This window comes from Panonychus citri, unplaced genomic scaffold, assembly GCF_014898815.1.
Source record: "Panonychus citri isolate SS breed McGregor unplaced genomic scaffold, ASM1489881v1 Contig00135, whole genome shotgun sequence".
Classification (NCBI taxonomy): Eukaryota; Metazoa; Arthropoda; class Arachnida; order Trombidiformes; family Tetranychidae; genus Panonychus; species Panonychus citri.
The window spans coordinates 1,978,448-1,991,510 of NW_026515540.1; the positions used below are offsets into that span (position 1 = coordinate 1,978,448).

Below are 13,063 nucleotides of genomic sequence, written 5' to 3' on the forward strand. Positions count from 1 at the left end.
ATCCAAAGGGTGATGAGTAGGTGGGTAGAAATCAGGAAACTGATGGATAGAAAACTCTGAATTATATAAATATTGAAAATGAATAGATGAATATGATTATTGAGATAATAAAAAAAGAAAACAATAATTAATTAAATCCAACAACAATCAGCTGAAAAGATGAAGAAAACAAAAATTTATCAAGAGGAAACAATTCCAAATGGGAGAGAATTGAATAGAAATTATAATTAACCATGACGATGATTAACGATTTTAATATAAAACAATCAACTAAACCAGAATAATGATAACGGTAAATAAATCATTTCCAATGAACATAATAAGGGAAGGGGAAAAGTTCAGGTAACGGTGGTTCTGTTGATTGTTCAATGGTTTAATTAAGTGAATATAATCAAGGTAAAGTTATGGAAAGTTAATTATCATCATTAGTTATCATCATTATCATCATTGATTTACCTTCAATGCTTGTTGGCAGTGGTAGTGTTAGGATAACATATTTAACTTTGACAACATCATTTTCGGGATCATTGATGCCTCTTAAATCAACCGGAAGGGAGACACCAATATCCGGTGGATTAGTGATATTCTTGGAGACCAGATTCTGGCGAACTGAACCTAAAGTAAGTATGGAAAAGATTAACAGATTAGTCTTGATTGTAATCGATTAACAAATTGTAGATTAATGTTAATGGAGGAAAGATAATCAATCTTCAATGAGAAGGAACAAAAAAAAAAGTTATCAATTAACACTGACGATGATTAAAGTTGATTGTTTAGATTGACGTTTTTCAAGATTACAATTAAATTATAATGAAACATATTATCGTAGCTTGATGATTATCAAAGCTGTTAGAACAATTTAAAAGTTAATTGTTCTCAATTGTAAGTGAAACAATTAACTGATTGCGCTTGGATTTAGCATTAAAACTTTGACACTTTTTGTTTCCCTTCAATCATTTACATGGACAATTAACTGTCAATTATAATTGAAAATAAGAGTGATAATAATTATTCAACTGTTTAATGTAATTTGCTTAATCACAGAGTTAATTGTTTATAATAAATCAATTGTTATTTGTAACATTCTGATTTAAATTTAGACTGATTAACTATTATAAGAGTAACTGATTTGTTTATTATCATAGTCTGAATTGTTGAATATATAAATTACAATTGTTTTGAAACAATTACAACCATTAATGAAACAATTTCATCATGAAAACATGATTCTCATTGAGTATCATGGAACCAGAATTAAATGAAAACAGTTCCATGTTAAATGATCTTTGAACATGAAATCATCAACTGAAAAGATATAAAAATAATAAACAAACAATTTCCGTGCAAAAAATTCATCAAATTGATTACAATTTCTGCTAATATCATGATTTCTATCATGAAACAAGTTATTATCATCTAATAATAATTTTATTTCTTCGCCAGATTAATAGCATTCAGGTACTGAAGACTTTAGATTGATGGAGAGTAACATGGAGAGAGAAGGAAAAACTTGAAAAAGTTCATTGAATTCAATGATTTGAAAAGGGGTAAGAGAAACGACTAAATATTATATCGTCAAGGGAAAGTAATCCAATTGGAGGGATCAAGATTTAGATCTTAATCTGCCGCCAATGACAAAGAAAAACTTATTCAATTGTTTCATCATAATAATCTTCCTCATCCTTAACATTTATCTTGCTTGTTACTTTCTTGTGACACAATTAGAGGACAAACCTACAGAATGAGACAGAGAGAGAGAGAGAGAGAGAGAGAGAGAGAGAGAGAGAGAGAGAGAGAGACTCATGATAATAATATTAAATATAATCTGTTACCAGAAATAACACTGAATGAAAATCTAAGAGGAACCAGAGATAATATTAAGGTTATCATGTAATATCATCATCGTCATGTTGCTTAAGCAATAACATAAAAGTAAATGTTGATTGAAGGTGGGATTTTATAAGTTACCTGTAACTGCAGCAAGGATAACATCATTGAGACAACTTCGAGTAACTTGTTTAACCCTGACCACTTTATCCAGTTCAACGGTTGTCCAGTAGATTGATTTACTTGGTGAATTATGTGGCTCGTGTTTTGTTGTTGTTGTTGTTGGGTGTTGTGATTGGAAGTATGTTGATTAGATTGTTCCGTCCAAGAACCATTGTTATTATTGTTATAATTTAATGGTGGAGATGAGGTTGTGATTGCATTAGTATTTCTTGTAGCATTGTTGATAATATTTTCACCATTGCTATTGTTTGATATTATTGCTTCATCGAGATACTTTGAATTTGAACATGAATTTTTAGATGATGACGATGATAATACTAGTTTATCTTTCTTGGAATCGTTATGGACCATGGCGGTAGATCGAGGTGATTTTTTCACCACCGCTACCTTACTGAGGTAATTATTTTTTCTCCTAGTAAATGCCCAGATAACCCATAAGCTGAACGTTAATGGGCCAACAATTGCAGCTCGAATTAGATTGATTGTAAAATTAATGCCACCAAAACGAGGCTTAAAGTGACTTGTCGATGCGGTGGTTCCTTGGGTGGTTCTGATAAAGGTTGTTGTCTTTGGTGGCGGTTGATCAGCTAAATATTGAACTAACAGTTTAGCTAATCCACATCCATCGATAACTGATTGGTGAATTCGCAGGATTAGGATAACTTGATTAAGATAAGTGGCCGAACATCGTCTTATCTGCCAAAGCGGTAGATTCGGTGATAAATTGGTTCTCATCAGAGTGAGAAGGTGCATTTTCAATTCTTCTTTTGAACTGATCAATCGATCGTTAATTATTTGCTTCTCAATTGAAAACTCTTCGTATGATAAACGTGACCAAATAGGAGTTCGAGTTAAGCCTTTAGGTAAAACACGAAAAGAAACAAAAAAAACAACAATTAGGTTACAATTTATGAGAACTTAAGATACTTGAAAGTTAATTATGGAAAGAAATCAATTAATTGCAACTTGATCGAGTTACTTTTCGCTGAATTAACACAATCAAAATTACTTTGCTAACAATTAAAATCTATTAATCTAATAAACTTTTCTCATTATTCGGGAAATTATTAGTTTCATACTTGTTTTTTTTTTGGATAAGAGGAAATATATTGATCATTTTTATTAATCCACCTGATTAACAGTTAATCCGATTATCAAGTAATCACATTGACATAAGTTATCAAAATAAAAGCTTCATACTAATGGTTAATTAGTTTTCCTGGCAATAAAAAATGATACCAAAATTATTGAGCCTAATGAACCATTTAAATGAATCGAAATAAGTAAAAAGTAAATTAGTATAATTTGACAACAATCAATTTAATTGTTATTTGATTAGAGGGAGTAATGTGTAATTTCAATTGATATCATGGTGATCAGGGGGATGATGAGGATGATAACAAGTTGATTCCATTGAACCAGAATTTTGAAAAGTTTATCTCAACTCAACACAACCAAAGTTTACCTTGATTATCATCCTAATCATCAAACATGTAACAATACAATTTAATCAACTTAATCTATCATGGGTATTGAGGTAATAATATTAATTGTTTCATTAACAAGGATGGACGAAAAGTTTTTCGTAATTAGGTTTAGGTAAACATGACACAGAAATACAGGTAAAAGTAAACAATTAAACTTTGTATTGTAATCATTTCAAGTGCAGTTATATAATCATTAACATCAACGATATCATGATTGTTTGTAATTTGTACTCACAATTAATAAGCTAATCAATATATTGATGTATTTAAGGATAAACACACACACACACAATTCAAATCACAATCAATCAATATGATTGGATAAACAAATATTAAACTTTTATATTTGTTCCACAATTGAAAATCTAAACAAAAGAAAATTTGAAAATAATAATTATCAAACTTGTTTACACAAATTAGTCAAATTAACTAATAAATGTTAAAAGCAATTTAATCAACCTCCTTTAACTAAATGATTACATTTCCTATGAGAAAAAAAAATTGGAGAATCAGAAAATCAATAAAACTAATAATAAAAACCAAGGTAAAAATTGAATGAAACACAAAAATTTACCAACCATTAATTTGATATCTTAATCATGATTAAGAAAATAAATGAAAAAAAAAAGTTCTAACAATATATTAATACGAAAAGTTGACTCTAAGTAACCAAAGTAATATAAGAAATGGTGAAGATAATATATAACATTATATTATTATTTATTATTATTATTATTATCATCATCATGATATATATATCATGATAATTGAGTAACTAATAAAAAATAGTAGCTCTGATAATAATCATGATAATGATGAAAATGATAATGATTGAGTAGTAAATGTGTTAGGGTAACATTAACATGTAGATACGTTTTTAGTTAAATGATTGTTATTAACATGAACATTATTCAGTTGGAGAGATAATCTTTTCCATGAGATTATGAGGTAAATGCTGAGATAGTTGATCTGAGAAAATGATGATGAGATGTCATCTTTATCATCTTTATTTTCTTGTCATCATCATTATCAGGAGGGTAACATATTTTCAAAGAGAGAGAGAGAGAGAGAGAGAGAGAGAGAGAGAGAGAGAGAGTTTCAATTCAGTGAACCAGATTTTGTTCAGCAAAAAGAGATGGAAAGATTTACAGTTATCTTTCATTTTTTCTTGATTATTTTTGCACAACGACAGATAAGAATGACGATGATGATAGAGAGATGATGATGAAGACAAGAAATGATTTGTTGAGGAGGAAAAAAAAGGAGAGTAAAGGACATGACAAGTTCAACCAGAAGGAAATTATCATTCTAACCCTTGTGAAAGTTTCTCATTCTGAATTAGATGATGAAAAATACTCATGATTTTATCATCATCAAGATGAGAGAGGTCAAGGTAACCATCAAGAGAATCATCATTTACTCTTACATGGCGATTGAAACCATTTCATTGAAATTGTTTCTTCCTTTTCACCTTATCCTCATGTGCTCAGACTCAGGTTCTCAATTCAATCCCTGATTATCAAAGTTTCCACAAAAAGCTTTTCAAGTTATAACAATTTCAATGAAAATCATTTGAAATAAATTGAATTTAACAAACAATTAGTGAATAATTCAAACGTAGAAAAAAAATCAATCTCAATAATTTAGTTCTCGGCTTGAGATTCGTTATTATTATTATTATTATTTCCAATCAGCTGATCTTACTCATTAGATTTAATTTTCATGAAACGATTGATTTTTTTCCATAGGGAAAAGTCAATTGATTCAATTTTTCATATTACTAACTCGTTGGGAGTATAAAGTTTAGTATCCATAAGGAAAATGATAATAACATCAAACGATAATAATCAATGAATAAATAACGAGCATGATTACCATGAATATCATGATGATGATGCAAATAAATTTAATCATTTCAAGTTATCGCCTTGAACAGGGAATGACAATTCAATAGGAGATACAAAATATTATCGAGGAAAATTTATAATGATGATAATATTAATATAATATTACCATGAGGATGGAGATATGTTTGAGAAAAGGATGATGAATGGATGATAAGAAAGGATGAGAAATACCATAGAAATGATAATAATGATGGCGAAGAAAAAAATTTCATGTGAATTATGAACAAAGTGAATTGTAGATTCTAAATTGAAGAGATGAAGAATAAAGAAAAGTTCAGAACTGAATCAACCGGAATATTCATGCAGTAACTTCATTCTAACATCATACTGATAACTTATGGTTGGAAATTGAATAAAAAGATGAATAATCATTAAGTTTAGTAAATAGAGTAAATCTAATGGTTTAGAATTGATGATTCGTTTAGATTATCAACAGTTATTGATTTAATTAGATTGTTAATCAGTAAATTACGATAAGTCTTGTTGATTCTGATTTATGACTGATTGTTAAGGTGTATGAGTAGATGATGAGGTTTAATGGTAATTCAATTGTGAACAATTTTCACGAGAAAAAGCTTCGTTTTTTTTTGATCGAATGTTAATCGAATGAAAAATATTCCAAAATAATTTAAAATTCTAATCAGAATTGGATAAGAATTAGAATTTTTCAGAGTTATAAGATGATTATTCGCAAGAATGATAGAGGAAAATAAAGTTTCGTAAGGATCAGAAGAAAAGATAAACTTTCTATTGAGAAAAGAAGAAAATAAAATATATCAAAAAATGGATAAGAGTATTGGTTTTATCATCATGTTTATCATCATCATCAGGGGAGACTGAGAAATGTTAACGGATTGAAATCGATAAGATTGAGAAATCAGGATAAAAATTGGAGAGAAAAGTTTATTTGGAAAATGTAAGAACAAGAAGGGGAGAATAATAAGAGAGAGAAGGTAGAAGAAGAAGAAGAAGATGAGAAGGAGGAGGTAAGAGAAGATAAAGAGAAAGATGGTGAGTAAAGTAACCGAGAGAGAGAGAACCAATCAATAAATCAACTTAAGGGAGATTCACAATTGACAATCTGAGTAACATGAAGTAGAGCACGAAAAAAGTTCTGGGTGGAGTGGGGAGGGAATAGTGTGTGTGAGAGAGAGAAGAAAGTTGATATGTAATAAACAGCAAATGAAAACATATGATCAACAACTTTAAGATAAAAACGTTCGGTATAATAATGATATAACTACGCCTTAAACTTGTAATATTATCAGAATTATTATCATCGTGATATCAAAATATTTCATGAGGTAAAAAATATATCAACTGATAGTAGAGAGAGAGAGAGAGAGAGAGAGAGAGGGTGATAAATATACTTTAGTTATGGTATTTTGATGGTGGAAAATTGTTTTTAACATGAAAATCAGCTGATGATTCAGAGATAATCATGAAACAGATAGTTGAGAATATTTTAAGTTGAATGTTTGATTATGAAAATCAAGATCAATTCATGGAAACAAGGGAATAAATTTTACCGTTATACTTTTTATTAAACACACTTGAATGAATTAATCACTCCCAGTCAATCCCAATTCAACAATAGGTGAAATTATAAGTTGTGAATAGTCAGAAATTCAACAAGATTTGTCTTCATGAATATTCAATGGGTAAAGATTTTACCCTGGAAAATTTTCAACTGATTTAGTATTCAAGATAGTATTCAAAGAGACATTTGGGATGAAGATGATGGTGATGATAAAAAAAGAGAAGAAGAAGAAAAAAATATGATGATAAGAAGAAAAGAAACTTCTTCAAGGTAAAAAGGAAAAAGATTATGATGGATGATGGAAGATGAAGGATAAATGAGAGAGGAAAAAGTAGTGAGAAAAAAAAATTTCGTTTGTCATCATTGTTATTCCAACAGTGAAAGTCAATTTCTGATTGCTAATATTGCCTCAGGGCGAGTTATAACCAGATCATATTACTTTATATACATCTTTTCACTTAGAGACTGAGGGTGGGGTTGAGAGGATGAAAGGAATATAAAAAAGTAGCAAGAAAATCAACTTCATTTCTTTACCTGAGTTTACAGGTAAATAATTATAACAATAAAATAGATTATCAATTTGATATTAGATTCAAGTTGTTGGCTGATCATTAATCTATCTAAATTGTTAATCATTTCAAAACTACTTGTTGTCGTTTCAATTTGATTTAATGTTCAACTATTTGATTGTGATGTTTTCTTGCCCAATAAATGAAACATTAATCAATTGTTGATGATTTTCATTTCATATTAAAGTCTATATAAACTGTTAAGTAAAATTGCTTTTGGTGTTGTTATTGATTAAATTGATTGTTGATGAAGTTATTAAAGTTATTATCAAAGGTTAATGTGTCTGACAAGTTGAAGTATAAAAAGTATTGACCATATCAGCTGATTGATGCTGATAAAATGAAATATTGTTTGAGTAAGAAAAAATAAATAACATTGAACAATTACCTTTGTAGGTTAAAATTGATCGAAAACGAGCCATTTCCGGTTTCTGAACAATTCGAGCCATGAAAATATCTCGTAACTGGTCAATATTCAATTCAGAATCAACGAAAAGAAGGCAAGTACTTATTGAATTTGGAATTAAACAGTTACATGGATTAAGATGATCATTGGTTGAGTTTTCTTCATTTTCTGGATTAGGATTAACGGTATCATTATTTTCATTGTTATTACCACTGACCATTGGATTGCTATTTGATTTGGTTGATGATGAATTAGTAAAATCGTTTGGATTTAACCAGAATGTTTCAATTGGAGTTGCTTGTACCATGTTTGCCGGATATCCTTTACAAGAGCAATTGAGACATTTAATTAATAACATCGATAGTGCCAAAAGTAAGGTCAATGTTAACACAACCGGAAGGCCTGTTATAAGAGCTAAAAGAGTAAAAAATAAGGTCAACAGGAAGAAGGATGCTATTGATCGGTCAAGTGGATGTTTCAAGTATTTAATTGGCCTTGATTTGATTCCACCGATACGTTGGCTTTTCTTTTTATCGATTGATGATTTTTTAGCATTTTTAACCATAAATTTGATCCGTTGATTAATATTTGATTCAGTGATTGATGAATATGAGCCTGAAACTGAATTTGGTGAAGGCAAAGTTGCTTGTTCATAATGAGTAGCAAGATGATGACGAAATTGTGGATGATTGGGGAAAAATTGTTGACTAGTGGGTGGTAATGATGTTGGAGGTGGAGGTGGTGTAGGAAGAGGTGTAGAAGATGATGATTGTTGTTGTTGTTGTTGTTGATGATGATGATGGTGATGGTGGTCAGATAGATGATAAGAAGCTGATGATGAATGACCATCATCATCATATTCGTCATCTTCTTCTTCATCGCCATTTCTTTCTGTATGCATATCATCATCTTCTGGATGATGAGATGATGATAATGATGATTCAGATCGATAGTTATTCCTTTGGTTGCTGAATCCATGAGATGTTGATGAAGACGATGAACATGTTGCATGGTGCATTGGTAGTAATGATACTGGTGGTTGTTGCAGAGATGGTTGATCAATGGGTCGAGATAGTTTTCTGATTGTTGTGGTGGTTGTTGTTGATGATGATGATGTTGTTGTTGTTGTTGTTGTTGATGGTGGTGGTGGTGATTGTACATGAGATGATGGTGATACATCATTATCTTCATCTTCAGAATCGGTGTCATTCTTATCTAGTAAACTTTTATCAAGCATTCGTCTTGGTAGAAAGTGTTATCAGTTGAATCATTGAGATATTGATGACAAGAACAACTCATATCCAATAAGCTGGAATATTAAATTATCAGGATAAATGATTAAGATTAAAACGAAATCTTAATTGATTAAGCTCACTTAGTATCTCAATGTAATCCAAAAATCAAGATTAAAAGGTAAAAAGCTTAAATCACAATAGTTGATTTGGAATATTTTAGTTAATCTTGTAACAATTTGGGTGTTACAATTGTTGAAGATCATGGTTTCTATTCACAGATTGAGCGGAGAGTAACATCATTAATTCAGGTTATTGATTAACTAGGATGATGAAGATGAGGATGAGGATGAAAAAGTGAGAAGAAGAGGAAAAGTCAAGGTTTTTTTTTCTTTTTCTTCTCTCTCTCTCTATTACAGAAAATACAAGGTAATACTTAGAGTTCAATACTTTCAATGTCACTGGAAATTAACAGAGTTTTGTTATCCTTTTTGTTTGTTTAGATTCGGTAATTAACTTGACCAGTTGATTAATTAATCGTAAAAATTGACGAGAAAATCCAAAGGCTTTACAAAAGGTTAAAGAGAAACTAATTTACATCAACAGTAGATTGGAAGAGTTAATATGTCATCTCTTAATCTCTTATTAAAGTTTTTTTTCTGGTGAAAATATTGTTAATCCAATTGGTTGTAATTGAGGATAAATTTTAAATTAGATGAGGAACACAATTGATAAAGATTTGGAAATGGTTTATCAGGAAAGAGAGAATGAAGGAAAATCCTTATATTTGAAAGGAAAATAAGAATTGTATATTTAAATTGTCAAGATTAACGTTTGAAAATTGATGGAAATTTGTATGATATTATGTTCACTTGTTAGAATATTGATTAATTGAATGACAATTGGAATATAAGATGATCTTGAATACACACAGAATTAATAAATCAACTTGGAGGATGAGAAAGGTAAAGAAAACTGGTTGAAATAATAGAGAAGATGAAAATCTAAACAATAAAACTCAAGTAAAATTAATTATTTTGGGTTTGATGATGATGATGATTGTGGTGGTAAAGAAGATGAACCCGGAGGATAAAAAGAAGATTATGGTTATGGTGAAGATAAAGATGATAAATGTTGATGGAGAATGATGATGATTAAAAAGGAAATTGATTCCAATGAGGAGAAGGTAAAATAAACCATGAGAGGAAACAAGGAAAAGATAATGATGAGTTGAGAACAGAATTGACCATGTTAGAGATGTAGGTGTATTCAGGGAGATATTTAGATTATGAAATGAGTAGAATAGAAAACACAAATTGTACTTGATGAAAAGAAGAGATAATGTTCAAAATAATATGAAGAAAAGTAGATAATGATGAGAACGGTAATGAGATTAGAAATAATAATAGAAAGATGAAAGAGCAAATAAGAATTGAGAAAATAACTGTTCCTTTTTGGTGTAAAAATGGAAAAAAATAACAGAGAATCAGATTGGGAGAGAGAGAGAAGACAAAATGAGATGAAATCGTAACAGCTCCTGTTGACTATTCTTTAGAGATGATCATCATCTCAATCATCACACCATCTCCATGAACTCCATGAGTTTGCTGAAGAAAATGATGGAAAGTAAAGAGGAACCACCAAAAGCAACAATAGACAATAACATTAACATGAGGTGAGAATGGAACGAAAAATAAAAAAAAGGAAAACAGAAAATGTAGAGATTAAAGAGAACAGAATCTCAATTGATTCTCAGGTTTTCTCTTCTTCTAATGAAATACTCACAAGTAGTAATATCAACAAACAGATTAAAGAAGAAGAAAGAAACAAAAAAATTCTACGAAAACATCAACAGAAATAAAATCGAGTTGATTTTGTTCATTGAGAGAGAAGAAAAAATTTCATAACAAATCGAAAAAAGAATATCAAGTGACATCTATCGGAGAGAAAAACAACTTTTCCTTTTTCTTTTTTTCTATTTGCTGATTTTTCATTCTATTCATTTCCACCCTTCAGGTAAGTTGTTTACTCTTCAATTTGATTAGTGTTTTTTTCCTCCCATTTAATTAGTAATTTGACAATTAATCTATTCGTTTTCTCTTCTCTTTACAATTTAATTGCCACCTTTGACTTTCTCTCTGTTTCTAATTGATTCTGTTTTTCTATTTAAATCTGGTAAAGTGTTTTGTTTTTCTCTTTCTCTTTTTTAGATTTTTCTCTTCTCAGTAAATTCTCATTGATTATATCACCGCCATCTTATTGTTACCTGGACATCACCTTTTCTCCTGTATTTTTATTCTTTAATTGTGTTACCTAATTGTTGAACGTTGATTCTTTTCACTTACTTGTCTTCTTCTTGTTGAAATATTAAGTGAGTAGTCTGTTGAAATTTGTTTAAGCCTGATGACTATTTTTAGTCCATCACTTTACCTGTTTTCGTTTTTCTCTTTATAACCTGTAGCCTTTTATGTTTTCATTTTTTTTCAGTTCCTGCTCATTTAAAATTATATATTTTAATATTGTAGCAATTATCGATCTTGATTACCTAATTTCCCCTTCTCTTTACCCTCTTATCCATTTCTCTCTCTCTCTCTCTCTCTCTCTCTCTCTGTCTCTATGTCTCTGCGTCTATTTCTTTCATATTGATATTTTCTTTCATTTCTTCCATTTTTTAATCACTTCAATTCGTCATAATCTTATATTTCTTTCATTTTCTCTTTCGTTTACTTAGATTACACTTGTTGAAGCAATTCAATTCATTTAAACCCGGAAATGTACGGCGACTATAATTCCTCGATGGAAGCTGGTATTCAACAGCCAATTGCGGATCAATTTGATGCTTTCTCAAATAAATCAATTCGACTAAAATTCATCCGAAAGGTTTATGGAATCTTAAGTTTACAATTACTTGTTACCATGGGATTTGTTCTTGCTTTCACCCTTTCCGAAGAGGTTAAAGGGTTTGCCCTGAAAAATTCATGGTTACTCTTTGTAGCTCTTGGATTCTCACTGGTCTCATTGATTACCTTGGCCTGTTGCGGTGTCCACCGTACCTTTCCTGGAAACCTTGTTTGCCTTGGTATATTTACTCTTTCTGAATCAGTGATGATCGGATTTACAACCGCTTTCCGTAGAGGTGAAATTGTCCTTTACGCCGTTATAATTACAGCAGCTATCGTTTTATCGTTAACACTATTTGCTTTCCAGACGAAAATAGATTTCACCGCATTCAATGGTATCTTATTTGTCTGTCTAATGGTATTCATGTTATTTGGTATTCTTGCCATATTCATTAAAGGTAAAATTGTAATGCTTATCTACTCAGCGGTTGGAGCTCTCCTGTTTTCAGCTTACTTGGTAATTGATACTCAAATGATTGTCGGAGGAAGTCACAAATTACAATTCTCACCAGAAGATTACATCCTCGGAGCAATTACATTATATGTCGATATTATCAACATATTTATTCACATCCTACAACTATTGGATATCGCTACAAGGAGTTAAGCTCAAGATTACATGGAGAAGACACCAAATTCATTGTAAACGACCTGTTAAATATAGTAGTAGTAAAAACACACAAGATAGCACATTTTTATTGATTATTCATCGATTTTGAATTTTCGATCGAACCGAATCATCCAACATATCTATCGATAGGTAATTGATTGGGGATTAATAATTTGATAATTTTTGATTGATTTATTGATTGATTATTGATAAAATTTATAAAAAATTTTTCACCACCACCATAATACAATTAAAGTTTTTGTGATTAAATCGAAACAAATTGAACATTACATTAGTTTTCGCTCCAAAAGCGAACAAGATCTTCATTTTGTGATATTTTTCTAATAGTTTTCATGTTCTGATTTAGAAACTTCATTCTAACTGTTGCTCTAAGTATTTTAG

The 13,063-nt window shown here is 30.1% G+C and overlaps 2 protein-coding genes across 4 annotated transcripts; one reads left to right on the forward strand and one right to left on the reverse strand.

The window, feature by feature from the left end:
• Positions 1–227: 227 nt before the first annotated feature.
• On the reverse strand, positions 228–11,026 carry LOC128391800 (uncharacterized). 2 transcript variants are annotated; one of them, XM_053351745.1, is made up of 3 exons: positions 7,902–11,023; positions 1,969–2,867; positions 228–615 (listed from the first exon to the last, which is right to left on the reverse strand). In XM_053351745.1, the coding sequence occupies exons 1-3, from the start codon at positions 9,154–9,156 to the stop codon at positions 538–540; spliced, it is 2,232 nt and encodes a 743-aa protein (XP_053207720.1). In that variant the 5' UTR covers positions 9,157–11,023; the 3' UTR covers positions 228–537. The 2 variants fall into 2 exon arrangements, with proteins under 2 accessions (XP_053207720.1, XP_053207721.1); XM_053351746.1 differs by lacking the exon at positions 228–615 and adding an exon at positions 1,227–1,734 and having other exon boundaries at positions 7,902–11,026.
• Positions 11,027–11,185: 159 nt separating this feature from the next.
• LOC128391808 (protein lifeguard 1-like) lies at positions 11,186–12,734 on the forward strand. Of its 2 annotated transcripts, none has more exons than XM_053351755.1 (2): positions 11,186–11,326; positions 11,883–12,734. In XM_053351755.1, the coding sequence occupies exon 2, from the start codon at positions 11,924–11,926 to the stop codon at positions 12,656–12,658; it is 735 nt and encodes a 244-aa protein (XP_053207730.1). In that variant the 5' UTR covers positions 11,186–11,326; positions 11,883–11,923; the 3' UTR covers positions 12,659–12,734. The 2 variants fall into 2 exon arrangements, with proteins under 2 accessions (XP_053207730.1, XP_053207729.1); XM_053351754.1 differs by lacking the exon at positions 11,186–11,326 and adding an exon at positions 11,333–11,522 and having other exon boundaries at positions 11,883–12,733.
• Positions 12,735–13,063: the final 329 nt, after the last annotated feature.